Source organism: Phaseolus vulgaris, chromosome 2 (assembly GCF_000499845.2).
Source record: "Phaseolus vulgaris cultivar G19833 chromosome 2, P. vulgaris v2.0, whole genome shotgun sequence".
Lineage (NCBI taxonomy): Eukaryota > Viridiplantae > Streptophyta > Magnoliopsida > Fabales > Fabaceae > Phaseolus > Phaseolus vulgaris.
Genome location: NC_023758.2, coordinates 3,872,115 through 3,896,596, shown reverse-complemented (window position 1 = coordinate 3,896,596; position 24,482 = coordinate 3,872,115). Strand labels below are relative to the sequence as shown.

At 32.8% G+C, this 24,482-nt stretch overlaps 2 protein-coding genes across 2 annotated transcripts; both read right to left on the bottom strand.

Moving 5' to 3' along the window:
• Positions 1-651: 651 nt before the first annotated feature.
• LOC137810335 (transcription factor MYB53-like) lies at positions 652-3,052 on the bottom strand. The gene is made up of 4 exons (XM_068611540.1): positions 2,915-3,052; positions 2,561-2,828; positions 1,128-1,805; positions 652-870 (listed from the first exon to the last, which is right to left on the bottom strand). The coding sequence occupies exons 2-4, from the start codon at positions 2,818-2,820 to the stop codon at positions 834-836; spliced, it is 975 nt and encodes a 324-aa protein (XP_068467641.1). The 5' UTR covers positions 2,821-2,828; positions 2,915-3,052; the 3' UTR covers positions 652-833.
• A 4,997-nt stretch (positions 3,053-8,049) lies between these two features.
• Positions 8,050-23,120, bottom strand: LOC137810329 (stromal processing peptidase, chloroplastic). Its single transcript, XM_068611532.1, has 25 exons — positions 22,749-23,120; positions 22,425-22,653; positions 21,939-22,165; positions 21,235-21,433; positions 20,184-20,231; positions 19,856-19,963; positions 19,552-19,740; positions 19,174-19,464; positions 16,538-16,639; positions 15,996-16,130; positions 15,438-15,662; positions 14,626-14,829; positions 14,179-14,349; positions 13,673-13,822; positions 13,275-13,412; positions 12,932-13,159; positions 12,700-12,852; positions 12,154-12,280; positions 11,949-12,063; positions 10,748-10,868; positions 10,579-10,659; positions 10,160-10,261; positions 9,852-10,002; positions 9,180-9,315; positions 8,050-8,487 (listed from the first exon to the last, which is right to left on the bottom strand). The coding sequence occupies exons 1-24, from the start codon at positions 22,904-22,906 to the stop codon at positions 9,224-9,226; spliced, it is 3,744 nt and encodes a 1,247-aa protein (XP_068467633.1). The 5' UTR covers positions 22,907-23,120; the 3' UTR covers positions 8,050-8,487; positions 9,180-9,223.
• Between the last annotated feature and the right edge of the window lie 1,362 nt (positions 23,121-24,482).

The following is a 24,482-nucleotide window of genomic DNA, read 5'->3' as shown; positions in this document are numbered from 1 at the left end:
TCCATGTAAAAACAAATAAAAAGCAAGCTTATAGTGCACTCTCAAATGCATAATACTTGCCAAATCTTTATCATTAAAATATACAATTACTTGTACTCTATTTTATTACAAATTTTATTTAGATTAGATTGATTCAACTTACGAATATAAAAATATTTTCCAGCACATAATTTTATTAAGAATCATTGAGAAGTTGGACTTGAGATAGTGTCATATAATTTCTTGTATCTGAATACACACACACACACACACATATATATATAATATAAATGGGTCATTTTCAATATTGTGTCCTAGTTTCTACACAACTAATCATTTATAATATTCACTTTCTTTTTTTCCATTCTTCAAGTTTCAACTGAAGTCTTCATCATTTTATATTCAATTAATTTATTTTCCTTGTGAGTGGTTCAAAGATGTTAGTTTGTGCAGAAAATATATAATGAGACAAACAATAATAAGTGGATTGCAAGCATTTTCTTCATCATACATGCCTTATTTCCAACCATTGACATTTCAGGTTTTAATCATAAAAATAATACAATAACTGAATATATGTGAAGGAAACCCTACCAACACCATTTTATTTTACAGTTTTATACAAAGAAGATCAACATTGCTGATAAAAAAAACAAAGAAGATGAACATATATAGGGCCTCTATAGTGTGTATGATTTAATGATGAATCTCCATGTTTACATTTCATATACATCAATCCATTGTCAAATAATTCACACAAACCAACCTTATACATAACTAAATTAACAATATTATATGTTTATGTATACATGGATATTATTTCTGTGAAAACTCTCAAATGCCATGCATCTTTTTCATGGGACTGTTGACCATGTCTGGTTAGAATGTTGGCTGCAAATAAACAGATAAAGTGGAAAAAAAATTAGTGTGTGTATATATATATATTATTTACAGAAACCATAATTATTATAAAATTCTAATTTATTGTAAATAATAAGAGTTTTTTATTTAGGTTTGAAGCTATCATGCATATAGTCCAATGAAAGCATAATACAACATTAATTATGCAGAGTATCTTAGTTTATAGTAAGAATATAATATAATATAATAACCAGAAATGGAGATAGAAAATGATTAAACAAACTTACTCTATGAAACCTTTCCAATAAGTTTCTGTTGCATCTTCATCCATGAAATCTCCCCATGTTAACTCAAAGGTGGTGGAACAAGGGTTAGAACAATCCTTTGAGTTTGCATTAACCTTTTCTGCTTCCTTCACTGGGGAACTTTCAGGGGAGGCAGAAACCAGATTTGGAAGAGAATTTGATGGTGAAGGGTCAGCATTTAAGGAACCATCTTGTGTTGGCTGCTGAAGGGCCTCAAAGTTTTGGAAACTGGGGTGCATTTGAAAAAGTGAATCATCATCATGTTGAAGGTTTAGGAGATTAGAGTGATGATTCAACCCCAAAACATCATTTACAAAACCATCTTGCAGTGAGTTTAATGGTGCAAAAGGGTTGAGTGGTTCAGAGTTTGAAGCACCAGTGAGTTGAAACATGTTTTGTTGCAATGATTGGAATTTGGCTAGATTGGAGTGTAGCCTTAGAGCATTGTTTATGTCAGAAGGGTTTGTGAAACTGCTCACAATTTTTGCAGCTGCCAAAATCTGGTGTAGATTGGTGAGAAGGTTTAGGTGATCAGTTCTTGGACGGTGAGTCATTGGATCTAACCCCATTTTCAAAAGCTTTTTCCTCAAATGTGTGTTCCACAGATTCTTAATTTCATTATCTGTTCTTCCTGGTAGATGAGATGCTATAGCTGCCCACCTAATAAACAATGGAAACAAATTTAGAATACTAAAATCATGATCATCACTGATGATATCACTTTGTCTGCATAAATTAACACATATAAAATCTGACATTTAGTCCAACAAGGTTAAATTCAATAGTTTTAGTATGCTGATCATAAACCACAGCGGGTTCTGTATTTGAATTTTAACTCGTTTTTTTAGTTAGTTGTGACAGATAGTTGGGGTTTTGAGGTATCGGTCTTTTGTGAGATTGAACCACCTCTCACTATAAGAAAATCACTAAATAAAAATCAATTTTAAAAAAAAATAATAATTAGTCACTATATTAATTAAATTAGATATTATTTTAGAGACTAAAAAAATATTGATATCTAAAGTAGTTTTTATTATTCATAAAATTTATAAATTAGTTTTTAAATTAGTATCTAATTAGCTACACGACTTTAATTACTAATTACTTTAGATTCTAAAGTTGGTAGCTAAAATCTCAGTATCTAATTAGATAATAATTTAGAAACTAGTTTATAAATTTTACCAACAATAGAAACTAATTTAAATACCAATATTTTTTTAGTCTTTAAAATAGTAATACAGTGACTAATTATTTTATTTTTTGTCTCGAAAATTAATTTCTATTTAGTGTGTTTATTGTAGTGCCTAAAGTGGAACACATTTAACACATTTTTTTTCTTGCTGATAGAAAAAAAATAGATTGAACATTGTGCATATATGATGAAGAGTAAGCTTTTCTGGAGATTAGTTGATTACTTATTCCCAAGAACTGCATGTAAATTGATGATGAGTTTCTCTTCTTCTTCAGAGAATTTGCCTCTTTTGATATCAGGTCTGAGGTAGTTAGTCCATCTCAGTCTGCAACTCTTTCCACACCTGTTCAACCCTGCAAGCTTTGGCAGAGCTCTCCAACTTCCATGGCCATGCTTCTGAATGTAATCCACTAGTGTTTGATCCTCTTCTGGGCTCCATGGCCCCTTCTTCAAACCACTTTCATCACTGCTTAGTGTTCTCATCTTCACTACTGCATGCAGTAATAGTACTAATTCATCACAAAATAACAATAATATGATTAAAAAAAGAAAGAGAATAGCAAAAGAATCCATGTACCTTGGAAGTGGTTTTGAAGAAGAGGATAAAACTAAGATTTACCACAGAAGTGTTTGTTATATATAAGGTGGCGATATATGCATCATTGTTGTGGTGCCATATTCCAAGTTTGTCCTTTATATAGGACACAAAGTCATATAGATTAGGACCTTCAAGGGAATCACCACAACCTCACTCCTCAAATTAATTACATTTAATTTTACTCATAATAATGTCTAGTTTCATTGGACACCACATCAATACACACATAATTATACCAACTCAATGTGAGCCAAAACTTACGTAATCTTTTTTCCTTTGAAAATCATATATACTTTTTTTTAAGACTTTTTTGAAGGTCGGAATTCCTCTATTATTGTTCTCATTTTCAATTTTCTATGTCGATTCCTTTCGGTTTCTCATTTTCTCGTTTAAACTGAAAATGGTAACTGGTATATGTAAAGACATTTTGACACTTAGGTTAGCAATAATATGTGCAGGTTATAGGTGTTATAGTTGAAATAGCCTCTAATCTTTGAAGCACTTCTTTTAACCTTTTACTAGAGTATCACTGTATGAAAATCATGAAATAGAAACTAATTTTAAAAATAAAAAATAATTAGTTGTTATAGTGACTAAATTAAAGACATTTTTTGGACTAAATAAATTGTTGGTTTCTAAATTAGTTTCTATTATTGTTAAATGATTCCTAAATTGGTATTTAATTAACAACCAAAATTTTTGTTACTAAATTTAGAATCTAAATAATTGGTAGTTAAAATCTTGGTTGCTAATTAGATACCAATTTAGAAACTATTTAACAATAATAGAAACTAATTTAGAAACCAATCTTTTTTAAAATTGCTAAAATGGTCTCTAATTTAGTTACTATTGCAACTAATTATTTTGGTTTTTAAAAATTGATTTTTATCTAATGATTTTCTTGTAGTGTATGTGAGTTACCTTTTGATGTTCGGCACTACAAAAACATTATAAAAATATACCTAATTCGATTATAATCAACAGTTTCCTTGCAAATCCATACCTTATTTTTGTCATTATTCTAAAAAACAGTTATTATATATCTTCAGCACTTCCATTAATTAGAGTTAGTTAGTTAACTAGTTATATTCTCCTTATTTAAATGTTGTGTATCTCTTTCATGCAATTATAACTTATATTCTTTATCAGAATCTCAGGTTTCCTTTTCTTTCTAATGATTTTCTCCTCTTGTTCAATTTTATCTATTTCAATCTTAACCACATTGTTAATGTAAAATAAAATTGATAAAAAAAAATAATATCATTATCTTTCTAAGAGATGCAGATGCAGAAGTTTCCTATACAACACTCATATGTCCATTTTTTTTGGATTTTTGTGCAAATTCTTGTGGTATATAGATGTTGACGTTGTGAACAGGTATTGCAAATTTAGTAAACCGGTAAAATTTTCTTTAGGTTTGACATAAGCGGATTCAAAAGTGAGTTTTTGTGAGATTTGTTTGTGGGTGAGGGAATTTGATTAATAAATGTGTTTGTGAATTTCTGAATGTATTAGAGAATGATTTGTTTGTATTGATTATAAGGACCCTAATAGAGTGGATGGCGATTTCTTTTCATGTGATTTACCATTCCTTTCAATCTTGATGATTGATTTGCTAGTCTGTAGAGTTTGAAGAATGTTTGTATGTCAGGTGTTGAACAGGTTGGCTTTGGTCACTTTCCGTATAAAAGTTGAGATATATCCTGAAGTGTTTGTATAAGGATTGAATCACTCGAACCGTCTCATTTTATTTTATTTATTATTTACTGATAAAAGAAAAACCTTATCCAATCAACCTTCTTTCCCTTCATAATTTGACTTTATTTAATTTGTGGTCTAAAACAAAGTAGCAAGACTAGCTAGTGGAGTCAACATAAGTGGAGAGATTTTGTTTTATGTATGTAGAAGGGAGGAAAATGATGAATTAGAAAGTGAAAAGAAGATGAAAAATTGAAGAGTAGAGAAGGATAGATGTATGAGTAAGACGTTGACTTGTCCAAGAAGAACAAGGCAGATGTATGCGTATGGTTAGGGCAACATATTCCAAACACTGAGATAAGAGACAAACACATCACAAACAGCAACGAACTTCAACTACCACCTGGGGTTGGTTTCCACGTGGCAATCATTTAGTGACTGTTGAACTCACTTTTCATTGCCCAATCACACAAGAAACTTCCTAACTTCAAACCAGTTTTTGTTTTAACCTATTTTTAATCATTTGTGTTTCGTGTCATGCAACTCAATGGATGCAAAACTGCATTCAACATATATATACATATATCAGAAGCATGCAATATGATGAGATTATTGCGAATGAACAACTAGTATTGGCATGTGTTTGATAAAAAAATCTGCATAATATGTAAAAGAATGGTGAATGGTAGATGGAGCAGCCTTTTATTCAATCTTGTTAGGTAGTAAAAGTGAAAAATGATTACGTATTTGCATCCCACCACTATGTATTTAAAAATGAAGTATTCATGACTTCAATTGGAAAAACAAATATAATGTTTTTCTGGTCTAATCTTTATTTAATTAGTTCTAATATAACTTTTAGGTGAGAGTGGGAATAAGAAAGTGATTCTCTCAGACAACAGAAGCATGCTAAAGGTTAAAACGCCGTTGATTTTAATTTGCTTTTTTTTAATATCTGAGTTACCAAAATTTTCACAATATCGAAACCCTAATGGCGTTGAAAGAAAGCTTTTGCATCATTATCTTTTTAGATATATTAAACACTCAAAAGTAAGGGAATCCTCAACTAATTTCCAGTGTCTCCACAGCAACAAAGTCATTTGCCTTTTACGAAACAATGTAAGGGTTTTATTTTCTTGCACCCTCTTTAGTTTTTTACACCTTCCCATAGCTTGTTAAATATTTGAACCAGACATAAAATATTCCACTTCATAAACCATCATGTCTAAAATGCATTTTTAAGGGAATAAATTTTGTAAAATGATTTAGACAAAAATCACGAGGGATGTTAAAGCGATGAGATTTTATAATTTCTGGTAGTACGTGCAGAGTTATCGATTTGTCTGATCCAAGTGTTATGAATGGGTGGGTTTGGAGTCAAAAAAATTATCGAGAAAAGTAAAGTTGTTAATTGAATCTGATTGTACTTATTGATAGCAGTTATAGGAGAAACTGTGAAAGCAAAGAAATAAGAAAATTTTAAAAAATGAGTAATTGACTAGACGGAAATTTTCTTGATAGCGCAGTTGAATGTTTGATCATGGGTAACATCGAAGGTACTAACATGATTTTCTTACTTTGATTGGTGTCTAGAACCTTTGGTATGTATGAGATCCATAAAAAAGTTTAAAAGTTAGTGGTGAAATTGGGAATAGTAATTTTGCTTAAGGACAGAGACGGTTAGAGGTTTGAAAATGTCTATATCTCTTGTATAAGGATTGAGGTATTCGTGAAATATCTCTATTATTTTTTTTACTAATAAAAAAAATCCTGATAATGGCGAAATCCAAGTTAACCAAGTATTTGGCATTTTGGAAAGGAATTGTAGTAAGGAGCAAACAGAATTGAACATCTATACGGAAGAAAGAAAAAATGGGAATCGATTTCACAGTCTTGCCGGAAAAATAGAAGTAAAACTTGTTTACTCTAATATACTATACTATACTACTCTATATACCTCAGTTCATGGAAAATTTGGAAGGTTACTAAGTCAATTTAATCATATCTTATGTATCAGACGTTTGTCATAAATTTTTATTCAACACAAGCACAAGAGAGAAACTCCCTTTATCTTGACTGACCCATTGTTATTTTGGACGAAATTATTAAACATAATTTTCTTACATTCATCATTTATTGATTGTAAACGCCGATCATTGTAAGGTTTGTAAAGAGAAAATCAAGCATTAAGCTTATAGTATTTGATAAACTTTCTCACATAGGTAATAAAATGAAAAGGTATAATCATAGGTTTAAAAGAGCAGTGCATATGTTGTTCCTTCTAGAGACATTAAACGAGAAGTATCTATCATTGGATACAATAGTCAAATTGGGGGGTTAAAGGGATAGTAGACCTTTCTGTCGGAGGGGTTTTCTACCAACATTACCTCATAATCCACATTTACAAGCCACTATAGTCTGTTATATGTTTAATAATTAATATATTTTATCTTATCTAACTAATTAACACATGACACCTCTTTCTTGTAAACATTTCGTGTAAACGGAACATTTTGAAAAGAACAATAACGAAACTTGAATAATAATTAGATGGTTTAACGTAATCCATGTTTACTTGCGCACTTGGTACATGTTTGCCACAAAAAATAGTAATGTCGTTAAACTAAAATAGTTATATTAATTGGATAAATGAAAGGGATTGGTCGTTGTTGTGAAACTCAAAGTTGTTCAACTTCAAAAGTTAAAAATGTGCTATACAAGTCCAAACCATCACAACCATTAATTATTATCAAAGGAGTTGGTAAATGGAAAGATTCACGTAATTACAAGATTTACCAAAGGTTAGTTGAGAAGACGATGCAACACGACTTTCAATCAATTTCATAAATATTCTAATAATGTTTTAACGTGCAAAGAACTGCTATACTAGAATATTACTATTCATTTTATGGACCTTTTTTTTTTGCTTGTAATTTTACTGAAGTGGATTTAGTTATTGAAACAAATTATGTGGTCCTTCTAAAATATTGAACACTATTTTCTCTGAAACTGTTTCCTATTTTAAAAATAACTGTAGTGTAGAATAGTTTGAAATTTTAACGAAGCTGAGCCAACTTTATTATTAGCTGCAAAAACCAAGTGCCTTTTTGTGCGAGTTTGTAAGTAATCCACTTTCAGCAGCTAACGCACCTTACAAATACAGGTCAATTCCACTTCTATTCCCTTAATGTTATACATGAAAAAGAAATATTTGAGAAGTTGTGTCAGTTTTTTAGCTATGAAACCTATGAATTAGTCTCTGAAATTAAGAGAATTTGTGACTGAGTATAAATTAAAAGAAAAGAGAGATGAGAATTGTAGAAAAATAATATATTTGTATACTTTAGAAGTCTACAACAGAAGTAAATTACCTTTTACAACCATTATCTTGTAGGATTTAGTAGGAAAAAGGGAGATTTTTGACATGAAAATGAACATGACTCTATTGGATTATTTTTCAGATAAGAAATCCCTGAAATATGAAAACATAGGAGGAATGAGTTGAGGAAAAGAGAGAAATAATCCTAAACAGTGATTTACAATTTATGTAACAGAGAGAGAGACTAGTTTCCTATGATCGGCGTTGTTTCCAACAAAATTGATGGCCGACAGAAAAAATGGCAGCTATACATCTTAGTGCTGGATTCTATATTTTCTTTATTCTAATCCTATAGAAGTATTGCTTTTATTAGTGGTAAACCCAACATAAAAAGCAAGGATAACTAAGGAATAATGCAAGTCAATAACCACTTATTAGGTTTTCAATGTTAAATGAATGCAGCAGCAGCAGCCTCTTGAGTTGTGACACTTGCCGCTAATCCTTCCGACCACAAATTTTCATCGACCCTCCACTCCTGTTTGAGACACAAATATGTAAAACCCTCACTGCCAAACAATTTGCAAGAAAGGAAACAAACCATGGAGCAAATTTTTTTGTAACCCTCATCGTCCCAACACAACGTATACAAAAGGAAACAAACTCTCGGATATTAATCAAAAAGGATTATAATATCGATGGTCTCTGCACAAGTTAAAAAACGGACCTCTACTTCGACAAAAAAAGAAGACTGTTTCTTCCTGCACCGATATGTTCTTGTCTCACCTCCATAAATTTTTATTCCAAAAATATCCCTATGTAATATTTCAGATTCCGTAATCCATAAGTCTTTTTCTAAATTCATAATTAGCTTTCGGATTACATAATCTCTGAAAGTTTTTTTTCAGATGCATGATTAGTTTCCAGATTACATAAGCCGGAAGTCCATATTAGACTCCGGATTATGTAATCCTGAAACATTTTTTCAAATGCATGTCCGGATTATATAATCCAGAATACCATTTTTTAAAAATATATTCCAGATTATATAATCTGTAAGCTATTTCCAAATTCGAGATTAACTTCCAGATTATTTAATCCGGAATATGAGGGTAAGGACAAGAAGGATAAAAAGATATTTTCATGTTTTGTATGGGGTGACAGGAGAACATATGGAGGTGCAGGAAGAAACAGTATAAAAAAAAAAAAGAATAGCCCAAACATGCTAACCTCTAGATCTTAACCCGAGCAGGCCAAAACATAGTCCAAAAATATTAAGTAGTTGGTCGTGTCATTGTAGATAAGCCTCTTCCCACTGGAATAACACCGGGATAGACATCACCCGCTACTTCCTCTTCTATAGGAGCTGCAAAAAGAAAGTAAAATTACGTAAGTAACCATTATTACATACAAGTACTTGAAAATGAGACAAATTTTATCTTCCAAAATGATGTGGTAAAATGGTGTTTTCTACTAATTTATCTACACTCAACATTTAGCCAACCCACACAAGCCTAGACAAATTTGACTGGTTTACTACAGGCACATCACCGCAGTTCTGAAGAGAAGAGCTCTTTGTTACATATGGAACATTTTTAGACGGATCTTGCAGTTCAAAATTTCAAGTTCTGAAAGGAACAATATGTGTTGATGTCTATGTAACATATCAAAGCTTTAAGGCTGGATTTGGAATTGGGATCCCATTTCTCACTTCTAAGTTTGAATATTCTTTCGAGAATAAAATTTTAATACTCAGTCAAAACCTAGGAAGTGAAAATTTTGACAAAAATCACTGCTCAAATTTGGAATAGATGAAAGATGAAATCTGGGCTTGAAGTTCCACAATCCCTTGGAAAAAAACAAAGCAAGATCCGGCATCAGACATTGGAAACATTACTACACCTGCTATATCTTGCGCATCCTGAGCACCAGCAATTCCAATGCATGAATATAGAGAATTCTCATCCACTTTCAACTGTTCATATGCAAGATATATATCCTCAATAGTAGCAACTTCATATAGAAATGTTAGGTCCTTGATACATGATAAGTCCTGGATCCACAATCAATATTAGAAAGAATATTTTAGAAACAAGAATAAAAAATTATAAAATTTTGGCAGGACTAAAAACCTTAAACCTTGTGTTGTTTTGCATCAAAGTTAAAATTTCAATATCTCATACTTCAAGATTCAGATAATTCTATCTCACCTTTCTTGGAACAGAAGAAGCTTGTAAATGAGCTAATAACCCTAACCAGTAGGCATTTGACTTAATTTCAGCTTCATGTCTCATAAGAAGAGTTCGTTTAGCCTACATTAGAAAAAAGCACCAAAGGAGTTCTCAAATTTAAAATGCATAGAAAATAGCATGAAAATTTAAGCCATATTTGGAAATAAAATGAAGGCACAACGTGCATTTTAACCAGAAGGGTATTTGCTCTTCTTTAAGAAACCATCACGGAGAAACAGAATACAATGCTCGAGAATAAGCTCATATGATACGAAAAAAGGAATAAAACTACTCAAATTCGAACACTGATAGTGCATACATTTAGCAGAAAAACTTGATTCTAAAAGCACTTCCACTAAATTGTAATGTACAACAAGTCGGGCATTTAAATAACTAACCCTGTCCAATTCCCTCTCGGTAATTTTGTTGCTATGTAGACCTCTAAGAACATTCTTGCATGCATCAACAGCCTTGTGAACCTGCAAATCAATTTGACCTAAAATTTTGAACCGAAGGAGACTGGCAGAAAAAATTAGATTGAATATATCACAAGAATGGAGCTCACACCTTGCTTGGAGTCGATGTGACAGAGATCACATACCAACCTAGTTTAAGCCTGTCAAACAAGTTTAATTCAAATGACACGTCATACGTCAAACCCAGAGAATCTCTGACAGTGGTGAAGAGCCTGTAGAGGAAAAATGTAATCAGATTTCCGACCAAAAAACAATTGAAAATAACAAAACACTATGTTTTTAGTATGCATATACTCGTAGATATTACAATATTCCAGCCCAAAATAGCATGTTGGCCTTGTCTAAGCCCAAAATGTTACTTCAAGAATAATTTTATTGAGAGTAAAACTAAGATAAAATCAAGCGTAAGGATAAGGAGTAAGACTTTTAAAGTTACTCTCGAAATAATTAGATCACTCTTCTCTACACTTCTGACCTAACTTAAAATAAAAAAATACTTCTGAACATTCGAATTATATATTATATTTATATAAATATATTGGAGTACAATATTATTTTTAATTGTTGATAATTTCTCTTAAAAAATATTGAAAACTAAATTAAATATAGATAATGATAGAATGAAGATATAAGTTAAGAAAATCCCAAAAACTGCTCTCACTAAAGAAAAAAATTATAAAATAATCTCATTGAAGAATGTTAGTTGAAAATACTATTGGCCAAGACAGGTATTCTTATTTATAGAGAGAATATAAAATAAAATGACAAAAATCTAAATTGTGAATTAAGATTTATATAATTCACCTTGTAAAAACAAAATTGCTAGGCTTTACAATTTCATATAATAATGACTCCAACAGATAGAATATTGAGAGATAATTAGACAAAGCAGTCTAAACGAAAATAATATCCCAAGATATCTCTTAAAAAGTTAAAACATCTAAAAGAATTCAACATTAAAACATCCAGTTAAGTCCTTTGAAAATGAGCCTAAAAAACTGTTAGAGTGTCGCAATATTTACAAGTTGACTTTTAAAAAAATATTATGATAAGAAGTGAAACCAAGAGTAGTATCATCCCACTCTTGGCTCGTATCCAGACCATGTCAAAGATGGCCAAGCTGTGTCAAAGAGATATCCAAGTCAGAAAAAAATTATTTTATAATTGTGACACGGTGGAAGGGTGCCCAACAAATGTCCAAGGCGAGTCAACACCATTCTAAAGAGGTGTTTGTGCTTCCTAACTTTCTTCACAAAGCCAAGTATAGGTGAGCGGCAAGTAGAAAGACATACCTAGAATTTATAATCTCAGAAAGCAGTCCCATAGTTATACCAAAGAAAAGTGGATGACCACGTAGGCTCTTTTGCAAACCTTGTGTCTGTTGGGCATCAGAATTTGACTGATCATCTGCACAAGCCATTTCAAGCCTTTAACAACTTCTGAAAACATAACTTTTTAAGTATGATGACACAAGAAAAAAAAATCAACAAAGTCCACCATTGGTTGTCGAAGCATTATTAATGGACTCTAACAAGTATTTTCCATCGACAGTAAAACCCCAACGGTTTGGCGCTGGTCCAGCTATATAAGCACACGCCCTCTCGTCAGTATCCTTTAAAAATACCTGCAAAAAAGGTAAAAGTAAATAACCATGTGATAAGCCTAGTTCATTGATGTATTAACACCAATTCCAAAAGTATAAACACCAAATTTGACTACCCAACTAAGGTTATAGTTGGACAAACTAAGCGATAAGGACTTCTAGAAGAGAAGGAAAAAAAAAATTGATTTCTTCATAAGTTAAAATTAGCTTATGCCTAAGCTAATTTGTAGAATCTCTCATACAATTTCTCCAAAAAAAATCTATTTAACTTGTGCATAAGTTAATTTAAACTTATGGAGAAGTCAACTTTCTTTTTTTCTTCATACTGCTGTCCTAGAAGTCCTCATGGAGAAGTTCGTCCACAAATACCACAAATAATATACTGTTAACTTGTCACAAAACAACATATGCAAAAAGGTAATTAATGCTTAGTTTCTCACTTCTTGAAACTGCAACTCAGATGGAGATGGTCGAAATATGGGTGGGTTGAATTCTTGCTCTCTTCCATGGTTTCTTGTGGCCTGAGCTGTGCCAAGGTAATCAAGAATGCAAGATTCAATGTCCTCCTCTGTGAAGTCTCCTACAATGCATACCTAAAGAGAGAAAAAATATTTTAGTGTTTGAATGTAATTGTAAGAGAACTATGAATTTAACAAACTAATGATAACAGACCTCCATGTTATCACCGAAAAATTGATTCATCACTGCATCCTTAACAGATTGCAGGGTTAAATTTTCCAGTGATTTTGGTGTTGGTTCAATAAACCTCTCATCCCCATCCAACATTGCTACCATGAGTTTGTGAGCAGTTGAGCGTTCCAAGCTCTTGGGGATGGATCGGTAATATGACAGATACAATTGCCTTGCTCTATCAAAAGCATCATCAACCCAGACACTATGCTGCATAAGAAACAGAGCAGAGATGTAATTGAGTACATAAATGCAGTTATATGACCAGGAATTATACATATGAAGGATATGAAAAAGACTTTATAATAAATGGAAAGATGTTTACCTCAAGCACCATGTGAAGCAATTGAAAGGCTGCACGCATCCCATTGTCTCTTAAAGTAAAACGAAACTCCATTGAAATGAATTCCTCCGTAGATTCCAAGGAGCAATTTATCAGGTGATTTACACAGAAAAGTTCCACCTGGTATTATGCATGAAATACAGGACATTCATTAAATAGAAGTGACATAAGTTCTGGGATACTGAAATTATCTGTGTAGATGACATTCACATCCATGAGAAGTTCAAATTATAGATTTTATAGTGGTGTAATAAAAAACTGTGCAGAGTTTTCCTGACATGACGTCCACAAGTTAGTCATCAAAACAATGCAATGGAATTGGAAAATAGAAACATAACATCAACATTTGGAAACATCTGTTAGTAAGAAAAGATAGTTACCTGTTCCCTTGAGAAGTTACCGACACGACCTCCCTCACTAAGTGTCCTCACACCCACAATCACAGATCCTCTTGAATCGGAACTCTCAGCTGCTCGTCCACCACCAACAATCAGCCTCATCACACCACTTTGTGTTTCAGTTTTTGATATCTGTCAACCATAAAATGCATTAATAAGTTCAATATAACTGATGCTTCCTCGCTTTTTGGGGTGCAAGTCCAGAACTCTTTATGCCAATCTCAGATTGCATTTGAGGAATCAGCTAGAAATTGCATGGCATGGTACAAAAATAATAGGAAACTGGAAATTAAGTTTTTGACAAGTTATGTCTCCTTACAATCCATCATTGCAGAAAAGAACAAAACAAAGCAGTACACAGTAGAGGACTTAACAATGCATAGACTGAGTCACCAATCTGAAATACATAATGCTGAGCACAATGACATAGAAAAGGAAAATAAGGTACTAGTATCATGAGAATCTCAATATAAACTAACATCAAATACCTTATAATTAACCGGAATTCCATTTGAAAGACGGCGCTGGGTGATCCCAGTTTCCTCATCAAGAAGCTTTGTAGAATCAGCTTCAGGATTTACAGGAATAAAAGCCGGCTTGCGCAGCTTTTTCAGCTCTTCTAGCTTAGATGATTGTATTAGCTCTTTTGGCACCTCAAGCTACATTACATACATAAGCAATTAATTAGCTGAACAGCAATACTGTATATAGACTAGACACACCCAACTCATACAAGAATTGACTCTCATTACTAGAATTCACCATCTATAAAAAAATGAACTAAATTTGAATCAGTGGTGGACTCGTATCACAGCGCATGAAGAATATAATCATATATCAAATGCAAGGACAAATCATCAGTAACTATGTGAAAAACAATTCTTCTAAAGCCAAATCAGGATCAACTAACAAGGAATTAAGCTGAAGGAAGATACCTCAGGCTCTGGCTGAATAGGTTCATCCAACCCAGCTTTGATAGCATCCGTAATCTCAGTGGATGATATCTTGAATTCTGTTTCACCAGCTCCCTCAATGTGAACATTTTTTGGAACACAAGCAACAATTGCTGCAGGAAGCGGTGCAGTAGGCTTTGCAAACTCAGCTATAAATTCTAACACCTTGGCACCAACTGAATTGACCTGAAACATAAGATATTTTTAAGTAAATGACTAGACTTAAGGTACCAGCTAAGCTTTTACAAGTTACAACATTTTTTTCTAATATAACTTTTAAACATTAAATTTAAAATAAAATACAATATTTAATACATTATGTTTAAAATTTTCAATAGAAATTGAGAAAATAAACAGAAATTAACAAAGAAATATGAAAAGATAAAGGAAATACACTGTTTAACTTAAAATTTCTTAAAGTAAAATCAAAAGTTGGCAATAATGTTATAGTGTTCCAAGTATTTTCTTTAAGAGACTAATGAGCTACAAGAAAACAATCTAAGATAGAATGAGAAAAACTTAAACCTCATTTTTAGCATGGAAGGGATGCTCAAATAACTAAAGCAAAGGGAAAAATAATCAACCTTCGTATCAGGATAAACAAAAAAAGTTGCACTAAAATTTAAAAGGTAGCAAATATCTGCACAAGACCTTTGAATCAGCTCATGTCTGACACTTTTACAGTTCTATTTATGAGTTCTCATAATAAAAAAAGAGTCAACAACAGCAAAAAGGGAGGAGTTAAAGGTAATTTAACAATCTTCACAAGATCCAATGAGTATCAACGAAATTACCTCCTCGAGGGTAACTGTCCCAGCAACAGCAAGTAAACTTTCATGCCCTTGTCTCTGGTCCATAACTTTATGTCCAAGAACATCACTTTCCATGATAAAATCCAAGTTATCCACAGAAGATACATTATCAATCATGGCTGCCAGGTGTTCACTGTCTTTCAGAAGGGCATCTAAATAACGAGTTAATTCACCCTGGGTAACCCCAAACTCTTTAAGTCTACGAACCTATATCACACAAATTTACATTAGATACACTTTCCGTAGAAAGAATTAAGGTAGCCTATTTGAAACCGTAAGCAATATAGTTTTCTCTATGCAACACAAGACCTAAAAAGATTCTAGGAGCATTTATAAGAGTTAAAAAAATTCATAAACTTCATGTGAATTAATTGCCACAAAGTTGAGTCATTTTAAATATTTCTACACTAAACAAAGGACTGAAAACCGCCAATTGAACGTGGATCTTAAAATAGTAAACTATAATGACCAATGGAAAGAAAAATACAAAACAGCTCTATTGCAAACACAGACAATCAAAGCACAGCAAAAGAAACAAACCTCTTGAACAGCAACTCTAATTGCATTATGCCAATTCTTTGGTTCTGCGGTTATGGTTAGAGTGGTTACAGTGCATCCTTCCCTTCCAGAGTCACTGTGATCCAATTCAACTGAAGTGAATGGTGGATTTGAACTCTGTAAAATTCCATGCATTAGTAAACATTTAAATGCTAAGGGTTAGAGGTACTAAAAGTAAAAAGTGATTTGTATCGGGAAATTTGAGTATTATGAGAAACTGAAATCCACAGAATGGAATCACTTATTATCTCTGTCAATAACTTGGACATGTTTTATATTATAGAAAACTGGGTATTAATTACTGGAAAATTTAGGAACATGTTTTTCAAGACAAAATATTTTCTATTTTCATTTATTGTTTTCACTAAAAATTTCACTTTGTTTTCTATTTTCAGATATATGTATAAGAAACAATGAAAACAACAAAATCAATCAATAAATGCCAATTAATTCCTACAGTAATCACATAAGAAGGATGGGACCGGAAAAAAGAACTGATGCAGATACAAAGAATTTTATCTCACCTTATATCTTGTATTAATTCGAAAATGAAGAGCAGACAAAAATATTCGTTTCATCAAGACCTGGCGCAAATCTCTATATGTTTGAACCTTGTTCACTGGTATCTGCAAAAGATATAAAAAAACATAATAAATAAAGAGAAGAAACATAAATTTTATAATATCTAAAAGCAAATCAATAAAACACTAAAAAAGGAATATGTAAAGAAAAAGGTATGGAAGAAGAAAACACTATGGCCAATATCAATAAAACACTAATGCCAACCCCAAAAACAGCACGTCAAGATGGCCAATATACCAATAATTATGAATACAAGATAAATAATTTAAAATATAAGCATATAAATGCTTCAAAAAATTGAAAACAAAAATAACCCACCCTACCTTGAAAGACATTCATCAACAATAATCAAAAGTCATAGTGTAGACACACAATTACCATTGATCTAAGGGATAACTAACAAATCAATAAACAACAAATGTTGAGGATCACAATGGAAAAGATGATGTGCCAAGGAACTGGTGTGGCACATGGCAGCAATTGGCCATGAATCAGGGGATCACAAAGTGACTGCTAGAGAGCAAAAACTTCTTGGAGAGTGTAATGGCTTTCAGATAGCATAAATGGTCAAAAGGCACAGCGGCTGCCAGAGAGCAAAAGAATGCCCAAAGGGAAAGGCGGCTGTTGGAGATCAAACAGTTGTCAAGGAGCAGAAATGCTTAAAGGGCACAGTAGCTATTGGAGAGCCAAAATGCTCACACAGCCTGACTACTACCAAAGAGCAAAAAATACTCGAAGAGCACAACGACTATCAAAGAGTAAAAAATGCTCAAAGAGCATGGAAACTGCCGAAGAGCAGGAATGCCCAGAGCAAAATTGCTCAGAGGGTGAGGCGGTTGCCAGAGTTGGTCATCACATGGCAAGGTAATGTGAGCGGTGGCGGTCACCATAAAGAAAGCTCGCCAGAAAGTCACCAGCAATGAACATTGGCACTGACAGTAGTGAACAGTGAAACAATAGAAAAAGAATAGAAACCAGAAAATGTACATGGCTTCTAAAAAAAATCTAACCTATAAGCAGTGGGCCCACATGAAAAGCATGATTAGAGTTCCCTTCTCGTTGTGCTCTAAAACCACATTGAGAAGAGAGAAGCAAAGGTATATGATGAATTCTATGTGTTTAGACCACAGACGAGCAATTTAATTTATAAGGAAGAAAGCATAATTACAGAATAACCCTATTTAGGCTAACAACATAAATATAGAATCAATCTAATTGCTCATAACATCTTCAGCTACTACATCTATAGGATTCTAACATATGTACTTGATACTAACAATAGTGAAATCTATTAATGAGGCACTTACTTGTTATCCGTGTAAGTGAATGCATTTATTGGCTTAATAACAATATAAGCCTCATTGGTGGGAAAATTTTTTGTTTGAATTATGCTTAGTGTCATTAATTATAACCCTTTAAACTAACTACTTCTACTAGGGGCATTTTTGGAATAAAAATTAAATTTGTGACACTGTTAATTATAATTATCTGATTTAACTACATTTATTAGTCTTAATAAATTGATTATTTACTTCTTATATAAAGGATCAAAGGAAGTATTTTCTAGCAATTCCAAGCCACCATAAACTAACTCCAGCAACTTAAATTACAAAAATTATAGAAATCAAGGAAACATTGTCATTCTTCTAATTTAGATACCTAATTAAAATTTCCTAAAAAGGTCAAGGGCCTATGTTAAACAGTTGGAAAGTCACCTTACACTCTAGGATATGCCTTAATTGCAGCCTCAACGACTCGAGATACAACTTATAAATCTTGGTCATGGGACTATTTTTGTAGAGTTGAGTTAGACTCAAAACACATTCTAAGATAAACCTTTTTTTATGGATGAAGGGATTCTAACTCCAGAATCCTTTGGATGCAAGAATAAAATAAGAGATAGTTAAATCATAAAATCTCCACAAAAAATAAGTAGACAATGGCATAAAGGGCAGACAAAACAGGGATTCCATAACTTTTCAGACTAAGGATTTGCTAGAAGCAGAAAATGATGCAACATTGCAAGAGTTTTAGAATTGACCAGAGGCTGATCTACCCCCACATTGCTGCTATAGAATGGCACAACTTGCCACTATAAATATTTTAGGGAGTACTTCGAAAATATTTAAAGCCAGAAAGGCTGTAGTGTCATAAGGAGAGGCATGACAGGCACAACTTGCATAGAATTCCAACTTGTCTTTAAAGGTCATTGTTCAACACTGAAGTACACCCTAATTATCATTACACCAAGACCACTTCTACTACACCAGTTAAATGAATACGATAATATTTTATTTAAATTGTTCATTAGACCAGTAGACCTTGATATGAACTAGTAAATCACATGCCTATCCTTTTGTGTTATACCCAACATTCTCCATTGACCATTTCTCCACCACACGAGGTCTCCAACTAAGTTATCAGCTCCAAAAATTTTAACCACATGCAAGTAACAATTGAACAAAAATGACAAAGAGAAGGTGATTATTGGTGGAAGACATAATTTATATACACAAAAGCAACTACAAAATCTACACTTTAAGTTTGACTTAAGAAAAAGATAACAAACTCCTCATACCTTGCAGAACATATTAATTGAAAAATTTTGAAGTAACTCGTGTTGAAATATTTGTGGTGCCTTCAAGTCAGCACCACTCCCAGGAAGTGACCAATTATGCTTCACAGGAGGACGGACAGCTTGCCTTTCCTTATTGAATATTTTGGATTGATCCATCACTGATCTTTCAATAGAATTTCCACCCAAACCAACAGAAAGCTTTGGAACAAGAAAACTGGCCATTGCACCAAATGCACTTGGAGTGGCTACAGAACCTTTCTCATTGTCTACACCAGTTTGTCCAAAAACTGCCTGTGTGACAACAGTTTATTGTATAAGATTCCTAAATATTATAACCATGAACATAACCAAACTTATTATTTGAAATGTAGGACATACTTCAATCTGGTAAACAGTCTTTGATATGTTATCAATATCCCCCACAATGTACAAGGTAGCATTTGCAGGGAAATACCAACGCTCATGAAACTTCCTTATTTTATCTGCATCCCATTTCTTTATCTGTTCTTCTAATCCAATAGGAAACCTTTTGCTCAGCTTATTTTCAGAATGCAGATGCTGTAACAACTGCAATTACAGAAAATAAAAGCAATGCAAAATGGGAAACGACAACATTGAGTCAATATTCTGTGAAAACACAAAGTTGATAGCTTGAATTTCCTAGAGATATTTTGTTCCTCACCTGGCAATCAACTCGGTACTCTATTGTATTCATCATTTGAAGCTCTGATAGTATAGCACGGCGTTCCTTTTCAATCCGAGAAGCAAGAAACTTTGGGTGGAAAGCTATCTGCATACATCAATAACAATTAGCTGTGAGTAAATGCTAACCTAGACGTACAATATTCATATTTACTCTGTTATGCCCAGTCAAGTAGAGTCAAAACCAAAGCATAAGACCTAGATCAAATGAAATATTGTTTTAAAGCAAATATAAGCATTTGTACAGATGTGGAAGAGGCTTTTATGGCAATTTCATGAAAAAAAAAACAAAGTCCAATAAAGCATACCTCATTCAAGGCATCCAGAACAAATGGAAGTAGATCCCCATCAGAATCCTGACAAACAACACCCATTTATATAATAAACAACAACATAATTAAGTATTATAATATTCAATATGATTCAATGCATATATGCATATATTGGAAAAAAGACATACATGTTTAATTTCAAATTTACATAAAGCACTAAAGAATATGAAGCTAGGAAGCAAGACATTGACAGATTTAAGATAGAAGCAAGGTAAACTTGGATAAACTGTACACAGTTAAAATGTGTCAAAGAAGAATTTTTCACATAATAATAAGCATACAAAATATGACTATCAAATTTTCTATCTTTATAATTATTGAAAAGTTGCCTTAGGTATCACTCAACCTCAGCCCACCTTAATTGTGGACACTTTGAGGGTTGCCTTTATTGCAATCTCAAGGTAATATTCAATCTCACACTTAGTAAAGATATGACTTAAGTAGAGCTTATAAAGCTTGGGCTTTACTAGCCGATTTTGCGAGGTTAAATTAAGAATAATCTAAAGTATTCCATTGCATTCTCTCTGGAGAAGTTTCTTTCCTAGAAATAGAGCCCAATGCTTTCCCTATGCCCTGATTGAATTTTACTCTAAACATCATCTTGAATCTCTTCTAAAGAAAACTATTTACATTCCTCATCATTGACAAGGATTTACCTCCGCTCGTCACAAACTTTAAGTGTCAGAACACTTTGATACCACTAAAACATTGGGATTGGGATCTGGGAGCATCCATGACATTTTCTTCTTAAAACTTAATTAAAAAAATTATACTGTTAGTCAAATACTGTAATGTTCAAAATATGAACTGATCATATCGATTACAATGTCAATAATTTCCACATATTGCTTAGACAGAGGTACACAAGAAACATCATTTACCCTATTCTCATATGCATGATTAAATTAGTAATTAGCATAGTAAAAAAGTTGACCAAATGTCCAAAATCCTTAATTAAATATATCAAAGAAAAGAAAAAATAATTGAATAATACATCACAAAGAACTGCACACCAAATGGCCCATACCTTGGTGCTTGTAGGAGCATGGATGTGAAACACTGTATGGTGGAAATCAGTATATGCATTTGAACGGGCTCCTGTTCCCAGAAGCTTCTCGCGTTTTTTACTTCCTAGGAAAGCAACATGTTCAATCATATGTGCAATTCCTTGCTCATCCTCCTCCTCGTCTATTGATCCTGCATGAACTTCCAAGTGTGCTTCGAACCTAAAATTGAATAAGTTGATACTAAGCAGTTGACAACAAGTGCAAAAAAACAATGTTTAACAGAGAATACATAAACCTATATCATATTTGACTGTATCGGTTATATTAAAAAATCTTCTAGAAGTAATGTGATGGCAAACTAAATTATTCAATTCAAAAGTCTTGATGGTATACATACATTTCACCTATGAACACTTCACAGTCACAATTTAAATTAAACATTTCACAACTAAAAAACATGAACTGCTAACATAGCATTCCTGCAAAAACAAATACTGGTGAACACGAGAGCAAGGCACTGAGACAAAGCGCCTCAAGGGGAATTTTAAAACACAAAGCAATATGCCTCAAACAAAGCCATGCGTGTGGATAAGTGATATCAAGATATCTTTACCGCATTCTTGAAATTGATCATTGATAAACAAACTCAAGGATGAGAAATCGGCAATTCCACGTAGAAAGACGTCCTAGTTTTAAAGGAATTCATAAAAATGATTAAACGTGCCTTTTTGGTGGAACTTTATTTGGCAAAATCAGATAACGTAACCCATTCTTCAGTTGACCACGATGCAACTTAGGGTGAGATGGAAGTTCAGAACTCAGAAACCCCTCTATCCGCTCTAGTTCATTATCATATACACTTGAATCTTGTTTCTCAGCAATACCATCGGGCCAGGTTGTACTTGCTGCATGTGGCTCATCTGGACCTACAGTTGCACGTGGAATTTGAACCTGCTTGACAGAAGAAAATCCATTAACACAAACATAAACAACGCCCAATATCGGATTCAAGAAACACTTCTCTAGTTTAATTTCTATTCGGATAATAAGTAGAGTTTTAAAAATCTTAAAGGCCAGAGATAGAAACGACTCAGTTCTAATACTACCAACTAACACCACACAAAAAAAGGCAAAAAACTAAAAGAAAAAAATCAAGATTGAAAATCAATATTATCAGCTAGAACTCAGCGAGAAAACTGAGAAAACTCACAGTAGAACGATGGAGTTTACTGTTAGACAGGCGGAAACAAGACTTGTCGAGAAAAGCTCCAGGCACAAACGTCGCGAGATTGGAACGGCGTTTCCTCGCAAGGCAGCAAGAGGCACAACTCTGTTGCGGCAGCAAAAACGAGGGTTCGCCAACGCCGAAGGCGTGGCCGCGAGGCTTGTTCCTCCGCAATCCCAATCCGCCACAAAGAGCCTTGAGCCTCCTTCTTTCACTGATAGCGAAACACGAATTAGCTACTGTAGAGGTCGAATTCGACATTGGAAACATCCGCTAAAGAAAGAGAGAGAGAGAAAGAATCAGTGATACCTTGGGAGAGAAGATAGGAACAAACTGTTGTTCCTGAATTGAGTGCGGAAGCGAGTAGAGGAGGGCGCGGGAGGGTTGAGATGATGGTGCGGGAAGGCGAGGCCACTTCCAACGACGGAGAGAGAGGTTGAAGTCGAAGCAGCCATAGCCATAGCCATAGCTAAGGCTCAGAGAACAGAAGAAGAAACAGAAAATGGAGAGAGAGAGAGAGAGAGAGAGAGAGAGAGAGAGAGAGGGTAAAACGGTGTTTATACACAGACAGAGGAACACGGAAATGGACGCAGCCTCTCGATTTTCAGATTTTTCTTTCACTTCTGCATCCGCTACTTTCCATATGTGTAGTTCATAATTGTCACGTGTGAACACGTGTGCAACCATATCAAATACATGGACTCTTTTTATTTACATTTTTTATTTATTTTCTTTTAATTAATTTGTCTTCTGTCGGGAAAACAATTATTCATTACTAAAGGAACATATTTTCCTTTTTCACTAATTTTTTTTTATAACGATAGAATTTAACATATATATAAAAATAATTTTAAATAAGTAAAAATTAATTGATTAAACAATTTTTTGTCTGGTTTAAGTCTCTTTTTCTTTAAAAATTTTCTCTTCTTTTGTTGGTAGTTGTGGGAATGGAAAGAGTGATGATATTTACATTAAGGTTATGATTGACTTGATGGTAGATAAAAAAAATAATGATTTTACTAAAGAATATAGTTACTTGAAATGAAGTGAAGAAATTGATTGAAAATGGAAATTATTTTATTTGATAAGTAAGATTTTGTGTAAGAATGGGTGATAGTATGTTTTATCTTTCTTTCTATTGTTGCTTTAAATTAAGAAATTGGGATAAGAGTGAAAAAGTTAGTTTTAGTATAAAAACTATACATTAATATTAATTTAAAAAATTAAATAATAATTTTATTTTTTAAATAATTCTTATGAAATGACAAAATATTTCATTTTACTAATAAGAATAGAATAAAAAAAATTATAACAAAAAACAGAAAAATTCTTATTATATATAGGTATTGATTATAATTATTATTACAAAACATTAAATCAACCTTTAAATTTGTGCATACAAAAAATATAAGACTTGACCAAATTCACTTGCAAAGAGAAATTTTTTTGTATATGCATGGCTAGTGTACTATTGGAGGCCGAATACCTACATACATGTAAACATGTGACCAATCGGCCTCCTAGTCACCCTATTCCACATTTCATATTAATTAGTAACGTCATTAAGTAGATATTATAATCACACTAAAATTATAATTAACAGACAAATTGAACTTAGATTGATCGTCTTAGCACATAGACCCTAAGGTCTAAAATCATATATAGAAAGTCATTCTTCGAAAATAAGATAATGAAACTCTTATCCTAAACACTCTTATTCTTAAAATTGACTTGTGTATCGGTGTGACATAAACACTTTTATTCTTAAAACTGACTTGTGTATCGAAGTGCAGTCGAAATGAAAAAAAAAAAACAGAACTAAAGATTCGTCCCTACATCAGTATTTTGCAACAACAACTGGTATTTGTAGTAACAATGTTTATTCATCCTTACCTTTTAATAAAATATCATTCTTTTAATTCGATTAAATTATAATATGCAAACATCATAATATTTTTCACTGAATATTGCAGTGGTTCATTCTGACCTCGAGATTTTATTCTTGCTTCATTGCTGCTCAGGAGAAGATTCTTGAAGATTATT